Source organism: Macaca nemestrina, chromosome 7, assembly GCF_043159975.1.
Source record: "Macaca nemestrina isolate mMacNem1 chromosome 7, mMacNem.hap1, whole genome shotgun sequence".
NCBI classification, from domain to species: domain Eukaryota; kingdom Metazoa; phylum Chordata; class Mammalia; order Primates; family Cercopithecidae; genus Macaca; species Macaca nemestrina.
The window spans coordinates 127,448,668-127,470,932 of record NC_092131.1 but is presented as its reverse complement, the minus strand read 5'-3'; the positions used below and the strand labels follow the sequence as shown (position 1 = coordinate 127,470,932).

At 37.8% G+C, this 22,265-nt stretch overlaps 1 protein-coding gene and 1 pseudogene across 2 annotated transcripts in view; one reads left to right on the top strand and one right to left on the bottom strand.

Moving 5' to 3' along the window:
* Positions 1 to 22,265, bottom strand: part of LOC105470181 (uncharacterized) — a 318,425-nt gene that overhangs the window by 3,841 nt on the left and 292,319 nt on the right. Inside the window, exon 19 of one of the 2 annotated variants that reach the window (XM_071101026.1) lies at positions 7,562 to 7,706. In XM_071101026.1, the coding sequence (XP_070957127.1) occupies positions 7,646 to 7,706 (61 nt within the window). In that variant the 3' untranslated portion in view covers positions 7,562 to 7,645. Of the gene's footprint in view, positions 1 to 7,561; positions 7,707 to 10,482; positions 10,855 to 22,265 lie in introns of those variants that run through there. The other variant, XM_071101027.1, reaches the window with a different exon arrangement.
* On the top strand, positions 2,027 to 2,111 carry LOC139355569 (small nucleolar RNA U13; annotated as a pseudogene).

Genomic DNA, 22,265 nt, shown 5'->3' with positions numbered 1-22,265 from the left:
CCAATGGATTTCTCATGTGGTACCACACTGGTGCAAGTTTGCCTCTTTATAGAAAGGTACCACAATTTTATTTACAGTCTATTATTAATGAACTTTTATACTGCCCTTTTTTACCCTAGTACATTACTGCATTGACTATATATATATCTTTGTGATCTTATGAATATATCTTACGACAAATCCGTAGAGGTGACATTATAATAAATATATACATTTACAACCTAATAGCTATCATCAGGCTCCCCTGCAAAGAGGTTGTCGTCATTTACACTGTGCAAGAGTACTTGGTTTCTCATGCCCATGACAATGTAGTATATGATCCAACTCCTTGATCTTTGCCAATCTAATAGGTGAAAAATGCACTAACTTCTAGTTTTGATTTGAATTTCTTTTATTATAAATGAAGTTATAATATTTCACAATTTTTTTTTACACTGTATAATTCCTTTTCTGTATACTCTCTTCATATATTTTGCCAAATTTGCTGTGAGTTTTTCACTTATTTATGGGGGCTTTTTACTTACGTAGGAAATAGGCCATTTATAAGTAGGGGAAATCTTTTCCCCCACTTTGATTCTTAGTGTTCATATTTTGTTGCCATACAGAAGCTCCTTATTCATACACAGTGAAACTCATCACTGTTTAATTTATGACTTGTGGATTAACTTTTATTTATGAAGCTAGGTAGGAATCTTAAGTTTCTATTCCTTATGGCTACCAAGTTGCTCCAACACCATGTATCAAATAATCAACCTTATTTTAAATGCCTCCCCTATAAATGCTAAATTCTCCTCATGCACATTTGACTCTATCCTGTTCCACTGTTACCATGTATCAAATAATCCACCTTATTTGAAATGCCTCCTTGATAATACACTAAACTCTCCTCACGCATATTTGACTCTATCCTGTTCCACTGCTCTGCCTATTCTTGTATCTAGTAGGACTAGTCCTCACTCAACTCTCCCCTGTCAATCTAATCTTCTTTTTCAAGATTTTCCTATTTCTTCTATCTCAAATATTCAAGTCATCCTTTTATCTTAGTATTTGAAGTTTTCTTCAAAGTGATCTTTCACATTTCTTATCAAGTTTATTCGTAACTCTTTTATTCTTTTTGTGGCTCTTATAAAGGGTATTTTAAAATTCCCTTAGGGTATTTTAAAATTCCCTTAGACTTTCTATTTAGCCATTATGTGACATGTACCTATAAAATTCCTGATGCTACTTAGGATATTAGATACAAATATCTGGTTAGGACAGAAATTCTATGTATAGCATATCAACTATATTTTTTAAATACATAGACAAAGACATGAAAAGAAATGTATGAGAGGGCTGGGTACGATGGCTCATGCCTGTAATCCCAGCACTTTGGGAGACTGAGACAGGTGGATCACGTGAAGTCGGGAGTTCGAGACCAACCTGGCCAACATGATGAAACCCCGTCTCTACTAAAAATACAAAAGTTAGCTTGGCGTGGTGGCGCACACCTGTGATACCAGCTACTCGGGAAGCTGAGGCAGGAGAATCGCTTGAAACCAGGAGGCAGAGGTTTTAGTAAGCTGAGATCACACCACTGCACTCCAGCCTGGGCAACAGAGTGAGACTTCATCATATATATATATATGAAGTGTATCAGTCCTGCAATTAGGTTTACTGAAAGAATGACATGTAAAATATATATCAAGCTTAAAGGGAGTCTATTATCATTACTCCCCATCAGAGAAGGAGATCTAACTTGTTACCACATCACTAATGGAGTCTTTGATTTTTAAGGCTATTAAAGGAAAGGGTATTCTGTAAAAGACAAATAAAGTAAATATATCAGCAACTCTAAAATGTTTTATTCAAAACTTAAAAACATATATAAACGCTTATACGTGCTTCATTCTTTTTTCAAGTAGGAATCCTTAAGAGAGATCAATGGTCACAATGGCTACCAAGTAATCACTTTAAGTCTCAACCTTTTTGACTTCTAGTCTAGAGCTCATTTTAAGATAAAAAGATAGAAAAAAAAGATAAAAAGATAGTTCATAAATGTAATCATTGGGTTTTCACACTCGTGTGAGATGTACCTCTTTCAACCTTGTTACAACTTCAGCACATAGATAAAAGCTTTTTATTCTTTTTAAATAACTTTTCTAATCAGATACCAAGATTAAACAAGTTGGGAAAATAAATCACACATGCATGTCGAAAGATAAGAGCAAAAAAATAAAAACACCAAAAACCAAAAACCAAATCTGTGGTCTAAAGATACATATTCATTGTGCTTTAGAGGAATGTATTATTATCACAGATATCTTCCTGTCTATCTCACTTTCCTTTCCTTCTCCGTCCTCTGATATATTCGTTTCCCCATAACCTTGAGCTAGGTTCACCTACATGGCTCCCTGGGCTTTCCCCTAACCCAGGGGATCATATTATCTATTCCCTAAATTTATCCCTGTTTATATCACAAATACATCTGATCAAGAGAGTGCATGAAAAATACATGAAATACCTACAAAAGAAATTAATGGACTTAAAGAAACTAAAGAATACACTCTTAAAGGTTTCATTTATCTGCATCACTTTACATACACAGCAACTAAACCCCTTTGTTTATAAAAATTGAACAAATGACCTAGGGTCATTATACCTAGGTATTTATACACCAGTTCCCTTGTGTATAAAACATAATGAGTTAAAAGGAAGATAGGGTAGGACCTAGATATTTTCAAGCAGTGTTTCCAGCAACACCAAGATTCCACAGAGGGGCATCAAGGATGGGGTATGGGAGGGTGGACCACCCTTCCTCACAATTTCAACTCCGCCTTTACCTACTTCACATATGTTATTCTTAAAATATACAAATAATTTTTTTTTTTTTTTGAGACAGAGTCTTCGCTCTGTCGCCCAGGCTGGAGTGCAGTGGCCGATCTCAGCTCACTGCAAGCTCCGCCTCCCGGGTTTACGCCATTCTCCTGCCTCAGCCTCCGAGTAGCTGGGACTACAAGTGCCCGCCACCTCGCCCGGCTAGTTTTTTTGTATATTTTTTAGTAGAGATGGGGTTTCACCATGTTAACCAGGATGGTCTCGATCTCCTGACCTCATGGTCCGCCTGTCTCAGCCTCCCAAAGTGCTGGGATTACAGGCTTGAGCCACCGCGCCCAGCCAAAATATACAAATTATTTACTTCATAAAAATGAGACACTGGCTGGGGGTGGTGGCTCACTCCTGTAATCCCAGCACTTTGGGAGGCCGAGGTGGGGGGGCCACCTGAAGTCAGGAGTTGGAGACCAGCCTGGACAACATGGTGAAACCCCATCTCTACTAAAATTACAAAAATTAGCCGGGCGTGGTGGCGGGCGGCTGCAATCCCAGCTACCTGGGAGGCTGACGCAGGAGAATCACTTGAAACCAGGAGGTGGAGGTTGCAGTAAGCCGAATACATGCCACTGCACTCCAGCCTGGGCGACAGAGCAAGACTCCGTCTAAAAAAAAAAATAGGCACTGTAGTCGCAGCTACATTTCCCAGTACAGTGGTGGGCCAGGACAGCTATTATCTTAACTACTTTAACCTAAAACATGAAGTTGCTAGGGTTAAAAAAATTAGCTACAACACACTTGGGAAGGACTGGGGTGGAGAGTGGAATCTATGAATTTACAACGTGCTCCAATGTCTCAGGACATTGTTTTTAAAGCAGCAGCCACTCAGGACAGTTAACTCCAAAGGGTTATAAACTAAGCTACCAAAAGTACTTATTTTAAAATGTGCGTGTGACGCTGCATAAAGCAAAAATTGCTTTCTGGAAGGATAAAGATACTGAAGATATATATAATAAAAAAGTACAAATGCTTGGAGAGTAGTAAAATGTGGGAGTTATACAATGTAAGTAAAGAACTCACTCATCCAATAATAAAGCTTCATGAAGAATTTCAGGTGACATTTACTTTCAAAACTCTAGAGGTTCAACTTATCTTTCTATATTTGTCTAAAAATTATGAGGAAAGGACATCCTAGTTTTGTCATGATACTTTTTGGAACACTTAGCAGTTTCCATAATGCTTTTAACTTACTTGCCAACCCATGCTGTTCCTTTTGCTATCTTGTCCTATCACTTGCATAGGAAAATTTCTTGTCAAAGAGTAATTGGTTTACATTTATTGCTTCCATTTCCTTTCCTACCTTCAAGTCAATGGCTCTTTAGCCCATGAAGTTTGGTTTCTCATCCTACCTCACTCCTTCACTTCATTTCAAATTAACTTTTTAAATCTTTTCTCTGAATCTTTTCGTACTATTTACCATCCCCCAGTTCTTGAAAGTACATTCTCTCCTCCTTTGGATTCTGCATTGCTACATTTTCCTGGTCAGCCTAACTACCATGCCTTCAGATGTTAGTTCCAATTTCTGTGAATTTCTGTGGTGAGTCCTCCCTGATCAAAAACTGGGTTAGGTATCCCTCCAACACGTTCCCACAGTATCGTATCTTATATATGCCCTGCCGAAGCACTTACCATTCTTTCTGAATATGTCACCTTACTACTTATCTATGCAACTAACCCGTAAATTATTTGAAGTTAGGAATTATGTATTTATTCTCCATTGTTTCTTAGAATAGTGCCTAGTGTGTTCAATGAATAAGTTCTCCATCATCAGTTACAAGTACAAAACAAAAATTTACACTGTAAATCTCAAGTCATGATTTTGAATTCTAGTTTGTTGAGACTGTTAGACAATACCAAGAACAGTGAGAAAGTTATAGTGGATATTTGTAAGCAGCTAGCTTCAGTACTCAAATCAGAGTTAAGATTTCAATTGAGAAGGAACTGGCTATGATAGAGCAGGAGGCAAAACACCAAGAAGTAAGGAAACCTTGTAAAACCTGGGTCTTAGTATTACCTCACGGAAGCATTTAACTGTAAGCACTATGTAAATCTCAACTGGCAAAGAGAATCTGTAAAGACAATAAAATAGTCAAAATATGAATTTAATATATTGTAACAGTAGTAGTTTTTTTAAATATTCAAATTAGAATTGTGATTTAAGGTGAGAGAAATGATACAGTTTTCAGGCTGGAAGAAAAATGAAAGAATATCTTATTCAACTCAGAAAGAAAAAGAAACTGCTGGGTGCGGTGGTTCACACCTGTAATCCCAGCTCTGTGAGAGGCTAAGGTGGGTGGATCACCTGAGGTCAGGAGTTCAAGACCAGCCTGGCCAATATGGTGAAACCCCATCTGTACTAAAAATACAAATATTAGCCAGGTGTGGCAGCGGGTGCCTGTAGTCCCAGCTACTCGGGAGGCTGAGGCAGAAAAATCACTTGAACCTGGGAGGCGGAGGCTGCAGTGAGCCAAGACTAACATTGCACTCCAGTCTGGGCAACAAGAGCAAAACTCATGCCAAAAAAAAAAAAAAAAAAGAAAGAAAGAAAAGAAAAGAAGAGGCAGGCGCGGTGGCTCACGCCTGTAATCCCAGCACTTTGGGAGGCTGAGGCAGGAAGAACACGACGTCAGGAGATCGAGACCATCCTAGCTAACATGGTGAAACCCCGTCTCTACTGAAAATATGAAAAATTAGCCGGGCTTGATGGCAGGCGCCTGTAGTCCCAACTACTCGGGAGGCTGAGGCAGGAGAATGGCGTAAACCCGGGAGGCGAAGCTTGCAGTGAGCCGAGATAGCACCACTGCACTCCAGTCTGGGTGACAGAGCGAGACTCCGTCTCAAAAAAAAAAAAAAAAAACAAACCTGGAGGAGCACGGTGGCTCACACCTATAATGCCAGCACTTTTAGAGGCCAGGTGGGCAGATTGCTTGAGCTCAGAGAAGTTCCAGACCAGCCTGGGCAACATGGTAAAACCCTGTCTCTACAAAAAACAAAACAAAACACACACACACAAACACACACACACACACACCAGAAAAATCAGCCAGACATAGTGGCATGCGCCTGTGGTCCCAGAGTTTGAGGCTGCAGTGATCACATCACTGCACTCCAGCCTGGACAACAGAGCAAGGTCATCTCGAAAGAAAGAATGAAAAGAAAAAAGAAAAATCCAGTGACATTAAATGGCTTACCTCCCCCTAAAGCCAAAAATTTCATGTTAGAGTTATGATCAGAACTTGAGAATTTGAAAATTCAGTTCACCACTTTGCCTACTAAATAACTCACTGATCATTCTATTTCTTTAAGAGTACTTAATTTTCTTTTAAAACTTTTCTCATCACTTGTACATGTGAACAAGTTAACTTCCCGCAAATGGACCCCATTAGAGATACACATATACAACTCTAAGATAAACAATAAAAATCCTTCAATATAAATAAATATTAGCCAGGCTTGATGGTGCATGTCTGTAATTCCAGCTACTTGGGAGGCTGAGGGAGAAGGAACACTTGAACTTAAGAGTCTGATAAAGGCTGTAGTACACTATGACTGTGCCTGTGAATAGCCATAACACTCCAGCCTGGGTGGCATAGTGAGACCCCATTAACAGATTCATTGTGAAAATAACACTGTCTAAGATTTGGTATACAGTAATTATTAGGAAGAGCTGTTTAACAATTAAAGCAGAGAACATGAACAAGACAGTTGTAATTATCATGGAATTAAGTTATCTCTTAGATATCTTAAGACACCTTAAGACTAAACTTCCTTAGTAAACACTCAAGTAACGCATCAAGTAAGTAAATCATCTCAGTTCAGTAAATTTTATATTTTGAGACGGAGTCTCACTCTGTCACCCAAGCTGGAATACAGTGGCACGATGTCAGCTCACTGCAGCCTCTGCCTTCCAGGCAGCAATTCTCACGCCTCAGCCTCCCAAGTAGCTGGGATTATAGACACGCACCATCACGGCAGGGTAATTTTTTTGTATTTTTAGTTGAGACAGGTTTTCATCATGTTGGCCAGGACAGTCTCAAACTCCTGGCCTCAAGTGATCTGCCTGCCTTGGCCTCCCCAAGTGCTGGGATTATAGGCATGAGCCACTGAGCCCAGCTTCAGTTCAATAAATGTTTAGGAAGGATATTTGTACTTAAGGGATTAACATCAGTTATTTGGTTGTCTTCCTTATTGCTGGTTCTGTTCCAACTCTGTCCCCACATACCATATTTAATAATCTCCATTTGAATGGATTTGATTAAGTGAAAATTTTATCTTTTGAAGAATTCTGAGAGTTCCCTAGCAAATAGTATTAACAATATTTATGAGTGTTTCTGGATGTTTAAAAAACACAGTTTAAATCTATTTTAATTTGGATGAGAAACAATTCCACTCACTGCCTATATTACACAATTCTCCCCGTGGTGATAAAATAAACTCCAGAAAGATTTAGGTCTATAAATGACAACTTGGACAAGTTGTTGCTGCTTGAAAAAAACAAATAGGGGTTGGAGGGAAGAGGAACCACGCTCTTACTCTTTTCCTTCCTTTCCTCACACTGAATACATTGATAGGTTATGGCTTAGAGGCTACTACTCAAAGTCTCACAGATTTTCCTTTGTCTAAATAATGGAAGTTGATTTATCCTCTGAAATACAAAGTCAGCACTAGCCTTAAACTACCAGATACTCACTGAGTTAGGGTAGTTGAAGTAGCAGATCTGACAAAGCATATCCTGTGCTGATGACATTGTATTCATCTGGCGTGTTCGAGACTTTTAACTTGGATTAATTACATGACACTCAGCAAAGAGCTTCTCCAGGTTTCCATCAAAGTACCTGCATTATTTAAACAGAAAGGATAAGAGCCCAGCAACTGCACACTGTTAGAGCTCTCCAAAAACCTGATTTTCTATAGGGAAAAGCAAGAAGCTGAATTAAAATAAAACAAGATAATAACCTTTTTACTCAGAGAAAATAAAAGCTATATGGTACAAATTATAGCAAATAAAGGTGTGTATACATGTGCGCATATATATATTGCAAGCAGCAAAAAAAGCAGCAAAAATTCAGTCTACTCTCATATAGATGAGTATATACGTGTGTGGGGGGGTGTTTATATATATGTAAACTAGTAGACTGAGTTTTTGCTATTTTTTTTCTAAATTTTGTTTTTAAATAATTGAATCTTGGGAAGTTAAGCTATTAGTATTTTAACAGTACTGCAACTAAAACTTAAGGATTAAATATTACTCTATGAAGAGTCATATTTTACATGGGTAGGCTATATTTTATACAAATGAACTCATGTTCTTAATAATTTTAGTTAAAGCAATTTAAACATATTAGCTTTAGTAAACAATTTATCTTACCACACAAATCATCTCAAAAATAAAATGATTACATGTGTCTCATTCTACATAATAGACTTGCTTCCTAAACGTTCTTTTGAAATATTTTTAATTTACTGAGAAAGGAGAATAGAAAAAAGTGTAACTTCAAACATTTTATATAAAATAAATTACATATTAGCTTTTCATAAAATATGTATCTAAATACAGAGGTGTTCCATAGCTAATACATCAAGAGCATATGCCAAGTCAGAGTTTTAACTAAATAGCAAACCTCTGGACAGAAGATAGTAGAGCAGACCTTAAGCGGGAGTGGGCGGGGAAGATAGCAGTAAATACTTAGCACAATGTTTCCAATGAATTCAGATAAGACATGTTCCCTGGCCTCCTGAAATAGCTTACTATTCAAAAGGGAAAAGCAATAGATTCGAAAAAATTAAAAAAAAACTTTCCAATTTGCAAAGCCAATATAACCAGCAAAAATATTAATGCATAATCTGGTAAATTACTTTTTAGGTTGTAAAGCCCAGGTTACAGTAACTATAATGCTCTTTATATACAAACAGGAGATTTTCAATTTTAAAAGTAATTCAATACTCAAAAGGAATTTCCAATATTTTTAATTAAGGTCTTATTTAGGCTTTGTGTCAAAGGTTACTATATCTTACTGTACCTCCAGAAAAACCATTCAAATGAAACAAACCATATCACTTCTCCTAAGACTAATAAATCTTTTTTATAGATACTTTTGACTACAGCATATTTCAATGAAATCATATTTTCAATTGAAATGCCAACACATTACAAAAAGGAGGATTATCAGAAAGTTAAAGTTGTCAGGAACTCATACAAATAAAAATTAATGTCTGATGATTCAGATAATCAGAATATATCTACAGCAGAAAATCAAAGGCTTTCCTACAATTTTGAGACAGAGTCCCACTCTGTCGCCAAGACTGGAGTGCAGTGGTGCTATCTCGGCTCACTGCAAACTTCGCCACCGAGGTTCAAGTGATTCTCCTCCTTCAGCCTCCCGAGTAGCTGGAATTGCAGGCCTGCCACCATGCCCTGCTAATTTTTGTTTTAGTACCCAAGCGCGGTGGCTCACACCTGCAATCCCAGCACTTTGGGATGCCGAGGCGGGTGGATCACTTGAGCTCAGCAGTTCAAGACCAGCCTGGCCAAAATGGTGAAACCCCATCTCTACTAAAAATACAAAAAAATTAGCCGGGCACAGTGGCGGGTGCCTGTAATCCCAGCTACCCGGGAGGCCAAGGCATGAGAAACTGCTTGAACCCAGGAGGCGAGGTTGCAGTGAGCCAAGATGGTGCCACTGCACTGCACTCTAGCCTGGGCAACAGAGCGAGACTATCTCAATTTTTTAAAAAAAGATAATATAAAATACCGACTTTTACCTGAAAAACAAAGCATAACAAACTAACACTAATTATCAATTCATAAACCAGCTAAATACCTTGTTTTATAAAAATATTCACGCTCGGCCGGGCGCGGTGGCTCAAGCCTGTAATCCCAACACTTTGGGAGGCCGAGACGGGCGGATCACGAGGTCAGGAGATCAAGACCATCCTGGCTAACACGGTGAAACCCCGTCTCTACTAAAAAAAAAAAAAAATACAAAAAACTAGCCGGGCGTGGTGGTGGGCACCTGTAGTCCCAGCTACTCGGGAGGCTGAGGCAGGAGAATGGCGTAAACCCGGGAGGCGGAGCTTGCAGTGAGCTGAGATCCGGCCCCTGCACTCCAGCCTGGGCGACAGAACTAGACTCCGCCTCAAAATAAATAAATAAATAAATAAATAAATAAATAAAAAATTCACGCTCACAAGACAAACGTCTGTCATCCAAAATTTGACAACATGGCACTAATGACTCTCACACTCTGGTTAACATTCTAGGCAGTAGTCTATGAGTATACAGCCACACTCAATTTCATATAAATAACACCCTAGTCCACATTTCTAACCTGCTTTCTTCACTAGACAATATCTAACAGAAATCTTTGTCATTAAATGTCTACATTTTTCATTTTTGCACAATATTCCACTCTAGTTATTTACTATATCTAACCAATGTTATTCTGAAGGACATTTAAATGTGCCACATAAAAACAATCCTTGATTAAAATCTTAGCCCATCAGATATGGAAAAATATCTAGACTTAACTTGTATTTCTTTATTAGTGAAGGTGAACACATTTTTCTGTGGTGATCTTATTCCTTATGAAGTTCAGTGTGTAAAGAGGAAGAGTAAATCTGTTTCATGGGTTGCTTTCTTTCTCCCATTTCTTTCTTGTCTTTCAATCTTCTTTAATGGTGTTTAATTATCACTTTAAAATTTTTAGGCCGGGCGCGGTGGCTCACGCCTGTAATCCCAGCACTTTGGGAGGCCGAGGCGGGTGGATCACGAGGTCAGGAAATCGAGACCATCCTGGCGAACATGGTGAAACCCCGTCTCTACTAAAAATAGAAAAAATTAGCCAGGCCTGGTGGCGGGCGCCTGTAGTCCCAGCTACTCGGGAGGCTGAGGCAGGAGAATGGCGTGAACCCGGGAGGGGGAGCTTGCAGTGAGCTGACATCCCGCCGCTGCACTCCAGCCTGGGCGACAGAGCGAGACTCCGTCTAAAAAAAAAAAAAAAAAAAAAAAAATTTTATGTAGGCACATTTATCATGCTACCCCACTGTGATTTCTGCAGTTTATACCACACTTTAAAAGACTTCTATACCCAAAGATTTTTTTTAATGGAAATTCATTAATGATTTAGATCTCACCTTTAAACTGTTTCTATTAAAACTGTTGATTTATTTTTGCGTAATAAGGAGTACGGGATTCCATTTCATTTCAATCCATTTATTGAAGGGTTGTCTCATCTATTGGAAACACTTTTTCCCACCTTTAGCTTCCAGCTTACACCTGACTTCCTCAAGTAAGTGATCTCTGACACCTCCTCACTTCCAGCCCCATTAGGTAAGTTTCCCTTCAATTACATCCCATTGTTACTCCTAGACCTTTGCAGCACTTAACAACATGCCTAAGTGTAATCACTCTTTATGTTTGCTCTGCTAGAAGGTAAACCCCATGAGGACTACTTTATTATTCTTGGAGCCCTAATGTCTACAGGCATGTTACAAGCACTTAGTTTCTTCTTAAAGAGTAACTGACTAATCTAACTCTCCGCACTGACCTGTTTACCATATACCAAAAGTTCCTATTTAGACGAGTTTATTCCTGGACTCTCCGTTCTACTCCACTAATTTGTCAGCTCTTGTAGTTGATAAATTCTCAATATTTGACAAAGATCCCTTTATCATTCTTCTCTTACAGAATTTTCTCTGCTATTCTTCCATATTTGTTTTTTCAAGTTAAGTATAATCACTGTTAATTTTTTTTAAGCCTGTGGAACTTTTGCTACAATTGTATCAAGTAAACTGAAAGAACTGACTCTATAATATTGTCTTCCTAGCCAAGAACAAAGTGTCTTTCAGTTTACTTAAATTCCAATTCCTATTCAGTCCTCTCAACAGTTTTATAACTTTTTTCTCACTATGTGGATCCTGCACATATTCCAGTGACTTTATTCTCAGGTATTTCAAGTTCTTTTTGTTGGGAGAAAAGCTGAGTGTTGGGACAGAAGCTGAGGCAGGGTTTGCATGTCTGCTAGACTTGCTGGCTCCTTACTTCTAGCACTCCCATGATCTCAAGTAGCCATATGTTTCAAGGAAAATGCTAAACCCTCACAGCTGTAAGCTCATTCGCTTGATACACCGCTTCCTTTCAACCCCCACATCCTCACCACCTGTTTCTTTGTTTGATCACTAATAAACGGCGTGGGCTCCCAGAGCTCCAGGGTTCGCAGCCTCCATACTAGCGTGGGCTCCCTGGTCCCACTTTCTCTCGTCTTTTCTCATTCCTTTGACTCCGCTAGACGTTGTCGCCCCAACAGTCTGGTGTTGGGTCTAATCAACCCAATACTTTTACTGTCAATCTGAATTCCTCTGCTTTAGATAGTTTTAGTACTGGAGTTTGTAACATTTTTTAAAATAGCGTATATTGGAGTTAATAGCTTCTTTAAAAAAAATAAGACGTCAGACTATGTTGCCCAGGCTGGTGCACAGCAGCTTTTCACAGATGCAATAATAGCATACAGCCTTGAACTTTTGGCCTCAAGTGATCCTCCCGCCTCAGCTTCTTGAGTATGTGGGACTATAGGTGCACACCACTACATGTGGCTTGGAGTTTATAGCTTTTTGATCCATTCTAGAAGCCACCAAATGAACTTTCAAATACTGCTAGGTATTTTAAATGAAATATGAGTGGGAAGCTAAGAATCCACTCATATTCTTGAGGGTAGTAGGCCTAGAAATCTTCTTTTATCAAAGTTTCATGTATTTGTTCTGATCTGTATTTACTATATGGTCCGTTCACCCCTGACTCCACAATCTTTATTTGGAAATTACTAAAATCTAATTTAGTTTTACTAGGAGTTGCCTGTGTAATTAATACTTAAATACATTTCTTATAAAAGTTAAATAATACATTGATCATCCTTTTGGTTTTGGTTGCAACTTCCTAAAGCTCTTCCCGGTTGATTATAGTTTTATATAATGTTTTCACTACTTACTTTTTTTTTTTTTTTTTTTTGAGACGAAGTCTCGCTCTTGTCACCCAGGCTGGACTACAATGGTGCAATCTCGGCTCACTGCAACCTCCGCCTCCCGCGTTCAACCGATTCTCCTGCCTCAGTCTCCCAAGCAGCTGGGACTACAGGCGCCTGCCACCACACCTGACTAATTTTTGTATTTTTAGTGGAGACAGGGTTTCACCATATTGGCCAGGCTGGTCTCCAACTCCTGACCTTGTGATCTGCTCGCCTCAGCCTCCCAAAGTGCTGGGATTACAGGCATGAGCCACCACGCCCGGCCCATTGTTTTAATATTATGTAGCCTTTCTTTCAAGAATGATAACTGTTTTTTGTCTCATAAACTTGATCACCTCCAATTACTCAGACATAATTCTAATGTTTAAATGTGTTCAATTGCTCACTTTGGACAAAATTCTTTCCCTCCTCAATATTCATATAGAGATAGTGTTCTATTTTCTTGTTACCTGTTGCTACTGAGGAAGTCTGTGACCAAGATAATTTTCTCATTTTATTCTTTCTTTATTCTTGAACTTTAGCAGTTCCACCAGGCTTTATTCTAAGCATTTAACTTTCTCTTTTGAAATGTCATTTGGATATTAATTACCTCAAGATCCTTTAATTGTTAAGAATGTGTTTGATTTGCATCCAGTCTCTTAAGTTGTCCTCCTTGTCTACCATTTGCTATTTACTTCTTTGTCCTTTTCCTGTCTTCCAGACCTATTTTCTGTAATGCCTGCTCTATTTCTATCAATGTGGTTTCACGTTCTACAAGATCATTATTTATCCTTTTTTTTCTGTTCTGTCAGTTTCCTTTTCACCTTCTTCTGTTGTTTTTCAGTTTAACTTTGATCCCTCATCTCAGAGTCTATGTTTAATTTCCTAAGACAAAGCTGATTTCTTCTAATTATGATTGTTTTATTTAAGACTACTATCCCTGGATAGCAGTCCAGGCATAGAATAGGCTGGATTCTTAACTACCCACACTGTTTACCTGGGTACTTATCTGGAAGTTGCTCTGATTTGCTGGCTTCTATGTAAATCATTGCTTCTGAAAATCAGACCAAAATAAAAAGGAACTGACTCAGTGTGAAGCAGTGTAGTTGAGGTATCTTTAATGAGTTAACCAAATACTTCTCTCTGCTTCATTGACTTGAAAGAGCTGCAAAGCTTATCCTAGAACTGTGCTTCCCTCCTTGCCTGTAATCCTGCCCATCCTTTTCGGGAAATCATGTTGATGAAAACAAAAAAAACAAGTAGCAGTGTGGTTTCTCCTTCAGTCCAGCCTCTCCTTAGTGAAGAAAGGGCACAAGCAGGGTATCACCCATTCCTATGGCCTATATTTGTCTACATTAAAATTTTCATATAGACAGTTATCTGTCAATTTAAAGAATATTAGATTTAAGCAATTTCTCAGTAGATTGTAAATTCTTTTCTCTCCAGGATCATTTCTGCACATTAAGTATATTTACAGAAATACAGCTGAGCAACCTGGCAATCAGACAACTTTTCAGAATATTTGGATCTTAATTTTTCATTTTACTTGCCTGCTATAGAGAAACATACCAAATAATATGAATTAAATTTCAAGGCAGGAAAGTTACAGCCTAAGAGCTCTTATGTCTAGTTGAGGAGAGAGGAAACGGGGCTGGTAGGGATCACCACTGGCTAGTGTTTCTTCTTGAATCCTGAGTGACTGTGGCATCACTGTTTGCCATTCTAATATTTATCTTCAAAGCTACTAAGTCTTCATACCTCATGAAGACCAACCACTACTGGAGAAGTACTAATTTTCACAACAGAATCAGAAAAGCAAAATGTTAAACCAACTTAAAGATATAAAGTAGGTTTTTCTATGCTGTATTCTTTTTTTTTTTTTTTTTTTGGAGACAAAGTCTCTCTCTGTCACCCAGGCTGGAGTGCAGGCTGACTTCATCTCAGCTCACTGCAACTTCCACCTCCCAGGTTCAAACATTTCTTGTGCCTCAGCCTCTGGAGTAGCTGGGATTACGGATGTGTGCGACCACGCCTGGCTAATTTTTTTGTGATTTTAGTAGAGATGGGGTTTTGTCATGTTGGCCAGGCTGGTCTCAAACTCCTGGGCTCAAATGATCTGCCCACCTCAGCCTCCCAAAGTGCTGGGATTACACGCCCAGCCTCTACGCTTATTCTTAAAACCATCAGAGTTCAATCCTCCTATCCTGTCTTTTAATGCTTCCATTATACATTTGCAAGTCAACTAGCTATTGCTATAAGCCTGAGAGTAAAAATAAACGCACATAAGAAAATTTATTTAAAAACACATTCTACATTATATGTATCCATGTATGAAAATGTATATACATGTAACGTTTACTTCTAAATGACCAAAAACATTTGTTTTAACATTCACATGGGGCAGTTTATGGGGATCAGATTGCAATTTCAAAATACTACAAGTCGCAATTATTCTATACCTAATAGTTCTGACAAAGAACAAAAATCCATGATGCCAAAACCCTTCAAGAACTGCCATTTCAACCCCCACCCCCACGCCGCCAGCCACATTAACCTGTTAATGATGTAGTTTTTTTCTACTTTTAGAATATGTACATTTAAGAGAAAATGTCAAAGGAGCAAAGAAATATCTTAAATTCATTTAAATCACACAAATGAGTAAGAACTGCCGTCACATAAAAAGCAAAAGTAACATGAGGTATGAAGATGACCGCCTTAAAACAGCAATACGGAATAATAAGTCATAAAAAATACTAAAATAAATAGTTTTCTCTTGTGGAGAATGGGATCAGAGCTGAGGGTCTGGAGCACTATGTTTCATTTATAAGTTGGGAAACTATAGGACTTTTAAAACATCATGATCGTGTTACTTTGATAAAAAAATTTAAAAAGGATTCCTGAGGCAGAATGTAAGTTTACAAACAAATTGAAAGATACTAGTGCATCCTTTGTGGTTTTCAAAGTTATTCTTACAAAAGAATGTAAGATGACTGGCATAACTACGTACCTCTACTAGGTAAGTTCAGAATTCCCAAGAACCACAACCATCTAAACGAGTTAAGGAAAGAAAACCTTTCTATCCTAAGGAAAGCTTTTAGCCCTCATGTTACAAAAAAAAAAAAAAAAATCAAATGAGAACTCACACAAATCTGTAACAGCTTGCTTTAAAACATTTAGGTTTCTTAAGCTAATCTCTAAAAAAAAATGTGTATTCTATGTAGTTTTTATAGCTAAATAAACTTACTGCTCATATATTTTTCAGAAAAAGGAGAATACTTTTTGAGGCTGTAAGATTTTTCTTATTAGCCTAGTTGTTTAAAAAAGGCATTATAATAAAATAAAACCTAAAAAAACAGCATTGTAATAATTCTCCTGAGTTTGCTTACTGCTAAACAAAATAATGCTTGACAGAGCAGCTACTAATTTTTTTTTTTTTTTTTTTTTTTTTTTTTTTTTTTTGAGACGGAGTCTCGCTCTGTCGCCCAGGCTGGAGTGCAGTGGCGCGATCTCGGCTCACGAGCAGCTACTAATTAATACTACTTCCAAGTGGCAGCACAAAAATCTGACTGCATACTTTATCCTTTCTACTTCTGAGCCAGGATGAAGGCAGGTGGATTAAGGAACTAACCACAGTGAAACAGATGTTAACATAACTCTTTCTAGGCTCGAATTCGCAAAATCATAACAGAAACACAATAAACTATGCCGTCTTCCAAAGGGATCCAATACCCATTTAATACAGAAAAACCTAAATACCCAAAAGCCAAGTGAACAGTAAATTGACCTCTTACTTCCCCCCATCCAGCTTTTACGATAAAAAATTTTGCTAATCAAAAAGCTTTTTTAAATAATACATTATTGCTCCTCAAGAGTTTTAAAGGTAGATGTAAAACCATGAAAGTAAATAAAATTTCAGAAGAAAAAAAGGCTATGTGCAGTAGCTAGTGAGCCTATATCCCAGCACTGTGGGAGGTCAAGCTGGGAGGATCGCTCAAGCCCAGGAGCTTGGAACCAGCCTGAACAATATAGCAAGACTCTGTCTCTATTAGAAATAAAATTTAAAAGATAAAAATAAAAGTATGGAGGACATTTACAAAAGAAGTTAATGACTATTCTTTTTCTAACACAGAATGGAGAACATCTCTACAATAGAGGCTTTAGAAGACACAGACACTGGTTTTCACAGGATGTTCCAGCCACACTTACAAACACGTGTCATCTTTACTGGTGGTTGTCTATGACTTCTGGCTTATGATTATTTCAATTTTACCAAATTCATCAAACACATACATTTGTAATTGCAGGTCCCTGGCATTTCAACAACTGTGCAGAAAACAAACGTTATAACTTATTTACAAATGTTCTCTGCCCCCACCCCACCCCTGCACTCCCAGAATGTTCAAGATTGTATTACTTTTTCAAAAGAGACTACAGTCCCCAAAATGACAAGAACCATTATTTTTTTAAAACTATTTTTACTTCAAAGAAAACAAAGACAGTAGCTTTTTGTGTCCTCTTTCCAAATATGTGCATTAAAGGAAAGCTACACCCTCTGCTTAATGGTCTTTTGCTCCTGCTATACATTTTTATCTAGAAAATAAAACTACTTGCGAATCATGCAACAGTGGATCTGATTCCAACTGAAGAGAAGTATCGTTTCTTCAAGTATATAAAAAGAAATGTCTTTTTATTGTTTGGATAATGATTTTTCAATGTATCTAATGGAAGTCCTCAGGTTGTAAAAGTTGAAAGCCTATGAATCAAACAAGTATGTTTAAAATTTAGCTATGTTAAAACAAATCCATCAAAACACAAGCTAGTAACATAATTAAGTTCCATTTAATATAGTTCCCTCACCTATTCAGAAACTATATGTAGGAATTATGCTAGTTAGTTGTAATGTCAATTGTTTTGAAGGAAAGAGATGAACACCTGTTTGTAGTATGACATGCTACTTAGCATGCAAGAATGGGAGAAGAATCCTAGAGAAGCACAGAAAACTAACTTCAAGAACTTGAAACAAGTTGGTAAATGTGGTAAGAATATAGAGAAGAAGAAGATAGAGGAGGCATCAATTTGTGATGTACAGAATTGTACATGATGTCTACGAGCATAACCCCAGAATGAAGTATTCTTGATACGCTCTGATTCTGTACAAAGCTACAGCTCTTAAGATTGAGGCCTGAATAGGAGAGGGCATCCTAAGGAATATACAGTCATAAGCACAGACATACAGAATGGAGTGAATTCCATTGAATTCCAAGGTTTTCAAACCCCAAATCCGGGGAGTATAGCTTTGATGTGGCAGAAACCACAAGGGTAGCAGAGGTTGCTCAAATAAGTTAACACATCTAAGTTAAATTTAGGATGGATTTGATATACTAGAGCCTATGAGAGCAGTGAGAAAAGCTGTCTTGGCAAAATGATAGGTTTACTTGTAGGTACAAAGAAACTATTAATCCTACATGTCCAGAAAAAAAAAAGCTGGACCTTTCCTTTAAGATTGATCCTTTTCTTATGTCTGTGTATGTGTTTTAAAATGATTTTTATTTTGCAATAACACAGTTCTAGAGAAGTACATAAACATGCAGCTTACAAACTGTTATTAAAAAACACCAGTATCCAACCACCACCCAGGACAAGAAATAGAAACACTGCTAGTACTCTACAAGCCCCCCCAAAAGTATAATCACTACCCTGTTTTTTAAAATAATTACACCACCTAAATATGCATCCTTAAACAACGTAAACTTAGTTTCAACTGTTTTAATCACTGCCCTGTTTTTTTAAAATAGCTACACCACCTAAATACGCATCAAACAATATAAACTTAGTTTCAACCGTTTTTATATTTTATGTAAGAAGAACCATGTAATAGATAGGTATTACTGTGGGTCTTTTTTTCCACTATGTTTTTAAGATTTATCTATGCTGTGGCTTGCAGCTTTTGCTCGTTTATTTTGCACTGCTGAACAGTCACTATGTCAATATACCATAATTATCTATCTAGTGTAATAGTGATAAACATATAGGTTGTTTTTAGGTTGAAGTATGAACAAATACTGCTATGAACATGCTTATATATGACTTTTTCTTTTTTTGAGACAGGGTCTTACTCTGTCACCCAGGTTGTGGTGCAGTGACATAAAAACGGCTCACAGTAGCCTTGACCTCCTAGGCTCCAGCAATCCTCCCACCTCAGCCTCCTGAGTAGCTGGGACTACAAACGGATGCCACCATGCATAGCTAATTGCTTAATTTTTTGTAAATACGGGGTTTCACTATGTTGCCCAACCTGATCTGTAACTCCCGGCCTCAAGCGATTCTCCCATGTTGCTGAGTTCACAGGCATGAGCCACCACCGGTCTTATATATGATTTTCAATGAAGATGTGCACATATTTCTTTCTATTGGATATATACCAATAGAAAGTGGAATTACTGGGTCAAAGAAAAAAACAAATTTTTCATATTTCTTTCTAAAGACATTTATTCTAACAATTTACCTCTAGACTCTGATTTTTCCACATATACAATCACATTGTTTGTAAATACACAATCACATTGTCAGTGAATATTAACAGGGGCCGGGCCCAGTGGCTCATGCCTATAATCCCAGCACTTTTGAAGACAGGCGGATTACTTGAGCTCAGGAGTTCAAGACCAGACTGACCAACATGGTGAAACCCCATCTCTACTAAAAATACAAAAATCAGCTGGGCTTGGGGGCATGCTCCTGTAGTCCCAGCTACTCGGGAGGCTGAGACAGGAGAACTGCTTGAACCTGGGAGGTAGGGGGTTGCAGTGAGCTGTGATCTCACCACTGCACCCCAGCCTGGGAGAGCTCAAAAAAAACAAAAACCCCAAAAAACACAGGCATTTCTCTTATGTTATATTTTAGTTTCATTTTTTGATGTTCTATTGGCTAGAATCATTTCTAGAATAATGCTGAATTGAGCTGGAGATACGATATCCGCATCTTGAACTCCCAACTAAAAGGAAAATCTTTCTAACATTTTGGTGTATAAACCATGATTATCGCCTACAAATGTTTCTATAAGATTTATGAGGTTAACAAAGATCTAGATTGCTGATAGCTTCTTTTTAAAATCATGAAGCAAATGCTCCTTGGCATCTCTGAAATGTTTTTCTCATTAATTTGTTCAAGTGACCAATCATACTGAATTGTTTCAGGTTAAACCAACCTAGCATTCCCAGGATTCAGCTCAGGTGGCCATGCTGGGTTACCCCCCTTTTTATATATGTACTGCTGAATTCAATTTGCTAATATTCTGAGGTGTTTCTGTGGCTCCAGTTTTTGTTTTGTGTGCATGCATGTGTGTATGGTTTTTTTCTATCTATGTACATGAGACAAACTGGTGTATAGTCTTTCCTTGCGTTTTGGTATAAAGGTTATGATATCCTTATGAAGGCAGAAGATCCTAGTTTTCTGTTCTTTAGAAGAATATAAGGTTGAAGTTACTGTCATATTAAATGTTATGGTAGAACTTTCCAGTATAACCATTTGAACTTCAACTTTTCTTTATAAAAACATTTTAAATTATGGATTTCATTTCTTGATAGTTAATAAGGATACAAGTTTACTATTTCTTATGTCAGTTTTGGGAAATTGCCTATTCTAGGAATCTACCCATTTCGTCTATCAAGTTTGAACAGCTGTCCATAATTTTAAGAGTTTTGTTTCTTAAGCCATCCACAAGATTCTAGTGATATTCTTTTTTCATTCCTGATATTGGTTATTTAGGCTCTCTCTTTTTCCTAACCTCATCAAAGTGTCAATGTTATCAGTCTTAAAAAAAAAAAAAAAAAATCTTAGGGCCCTTCTACTGCACGTTTTCTATTTTATTAAATTCTGCTCTTTCTTTCTTTCCTTGTATTTTCCCTGTATTTATTTTGTGGAGGAACACAGGGGTCACTGAAGCTACGACTACTTACATTCCACATTTCTTTTCATTTTCCAAGGGAACTGAAGGCGGAAGTAATGGAAAGGGACTGGGCACTGTGATTGTTTGAACTTCTCAGGTGATTTTAATGGGCAATCACTTTAATAGTTTATCAGTCAATTCTTCTGGGTTTCCTAGATTATACACTTTACATATAATTTATCTTCCTTTCTAGTTTTTATGTCACTTATTTAATTTTCCATGGATTACGTTATTTATCAGAACCTGCAGAACCTTTCCATGTATTATGTTATTTATCAGAACCTCCTTCAAATGGTGGTGACAGTCATAATCCTTGTTTGATTAAACGGGCATGCTTCTGATGCTTCAACATTAAGTATAATTTTATTGTAGATTTCAGTTGATACCTTTAATCAATCTGAGAAATCACTTTCTCAGTTTGCTAAGAATTTAGTTTTCACTAAATCATGAGTTAACGCATACTTTTATTAAAATGCTCAACTGACATTTATTATGAATATCCTTTGGTTTATCTTCATTAATCTGTCAATGTTGTAAATGTTATAAATAAAACAATTTTCCCCCGGTGATCATCTGTTCTTGCTTTCTTAGCAGAAATCTTACTAAATTGGCCAGGCACTGGTGGCTCATGCCTATAATCCCAGCACTTTGGGAGGCTGAGGCTGGCGGATCACTTGAGGTCAGGAGTTTGAGACTAGCCTGGTCAACATGGTGAAACCCCATCTCCACTAAAAATAAAGAAAAAAACTAGACAGATAGCGTGGCACGCACCTGTAGTTCCAGACACTTGGGAGGCTAAGGTGGGAGAATCATTTGAACCTGGGAGGTGGAGGTTGCAGTGAGCCAAGGTCACGCCACTGCACTCCAGCCTGGGTGACAGAGTAAGACCCTGTCTCAAAAAAAAAAAAAAAAAAAAAAAAATCCTACTAAGAGTCATTGATTCAATTAAGTATTATTTTATTTACAAATTCAATAGCTATGTTCATAAGTATCATTTTCTCATACCGTCTTTGTCAAATTTTGGAACCAGGTTATTCTGATCTGGCTAACATGAATTAACGGTGTCCTACCATTTTCAATGTTTGGAGATAATTTTCTACAGGAACTGGCAGTTCCTTGAACATGTATTAGAACTTACCCATAAAATCATCCAGTACTATTTGGGAAAGGAGTGGAATCTTTTACTATATTCATCATATTTTTCTGACTATTGGTTTAGTCTATTTTTCTTTTTCTTTTTTTTTTTTTTTTTGAGACGGAGTCTCGCTCTGTCACCCAGGCTGGAGTGCAGTGGCCGGATCTCAGCTCACTGCAAGCTCCGCCTCCTGGGTTCACGCCATTCTCCTGCCTCAGCCTCCCGAGTAGCTGGGACTACAGGCGCCCGCCACCTCGCCCGGCTAGTTTTTTGTATTTTTTAGTAGAGACGGGGTTTCACCGTGTTAACCAGGATG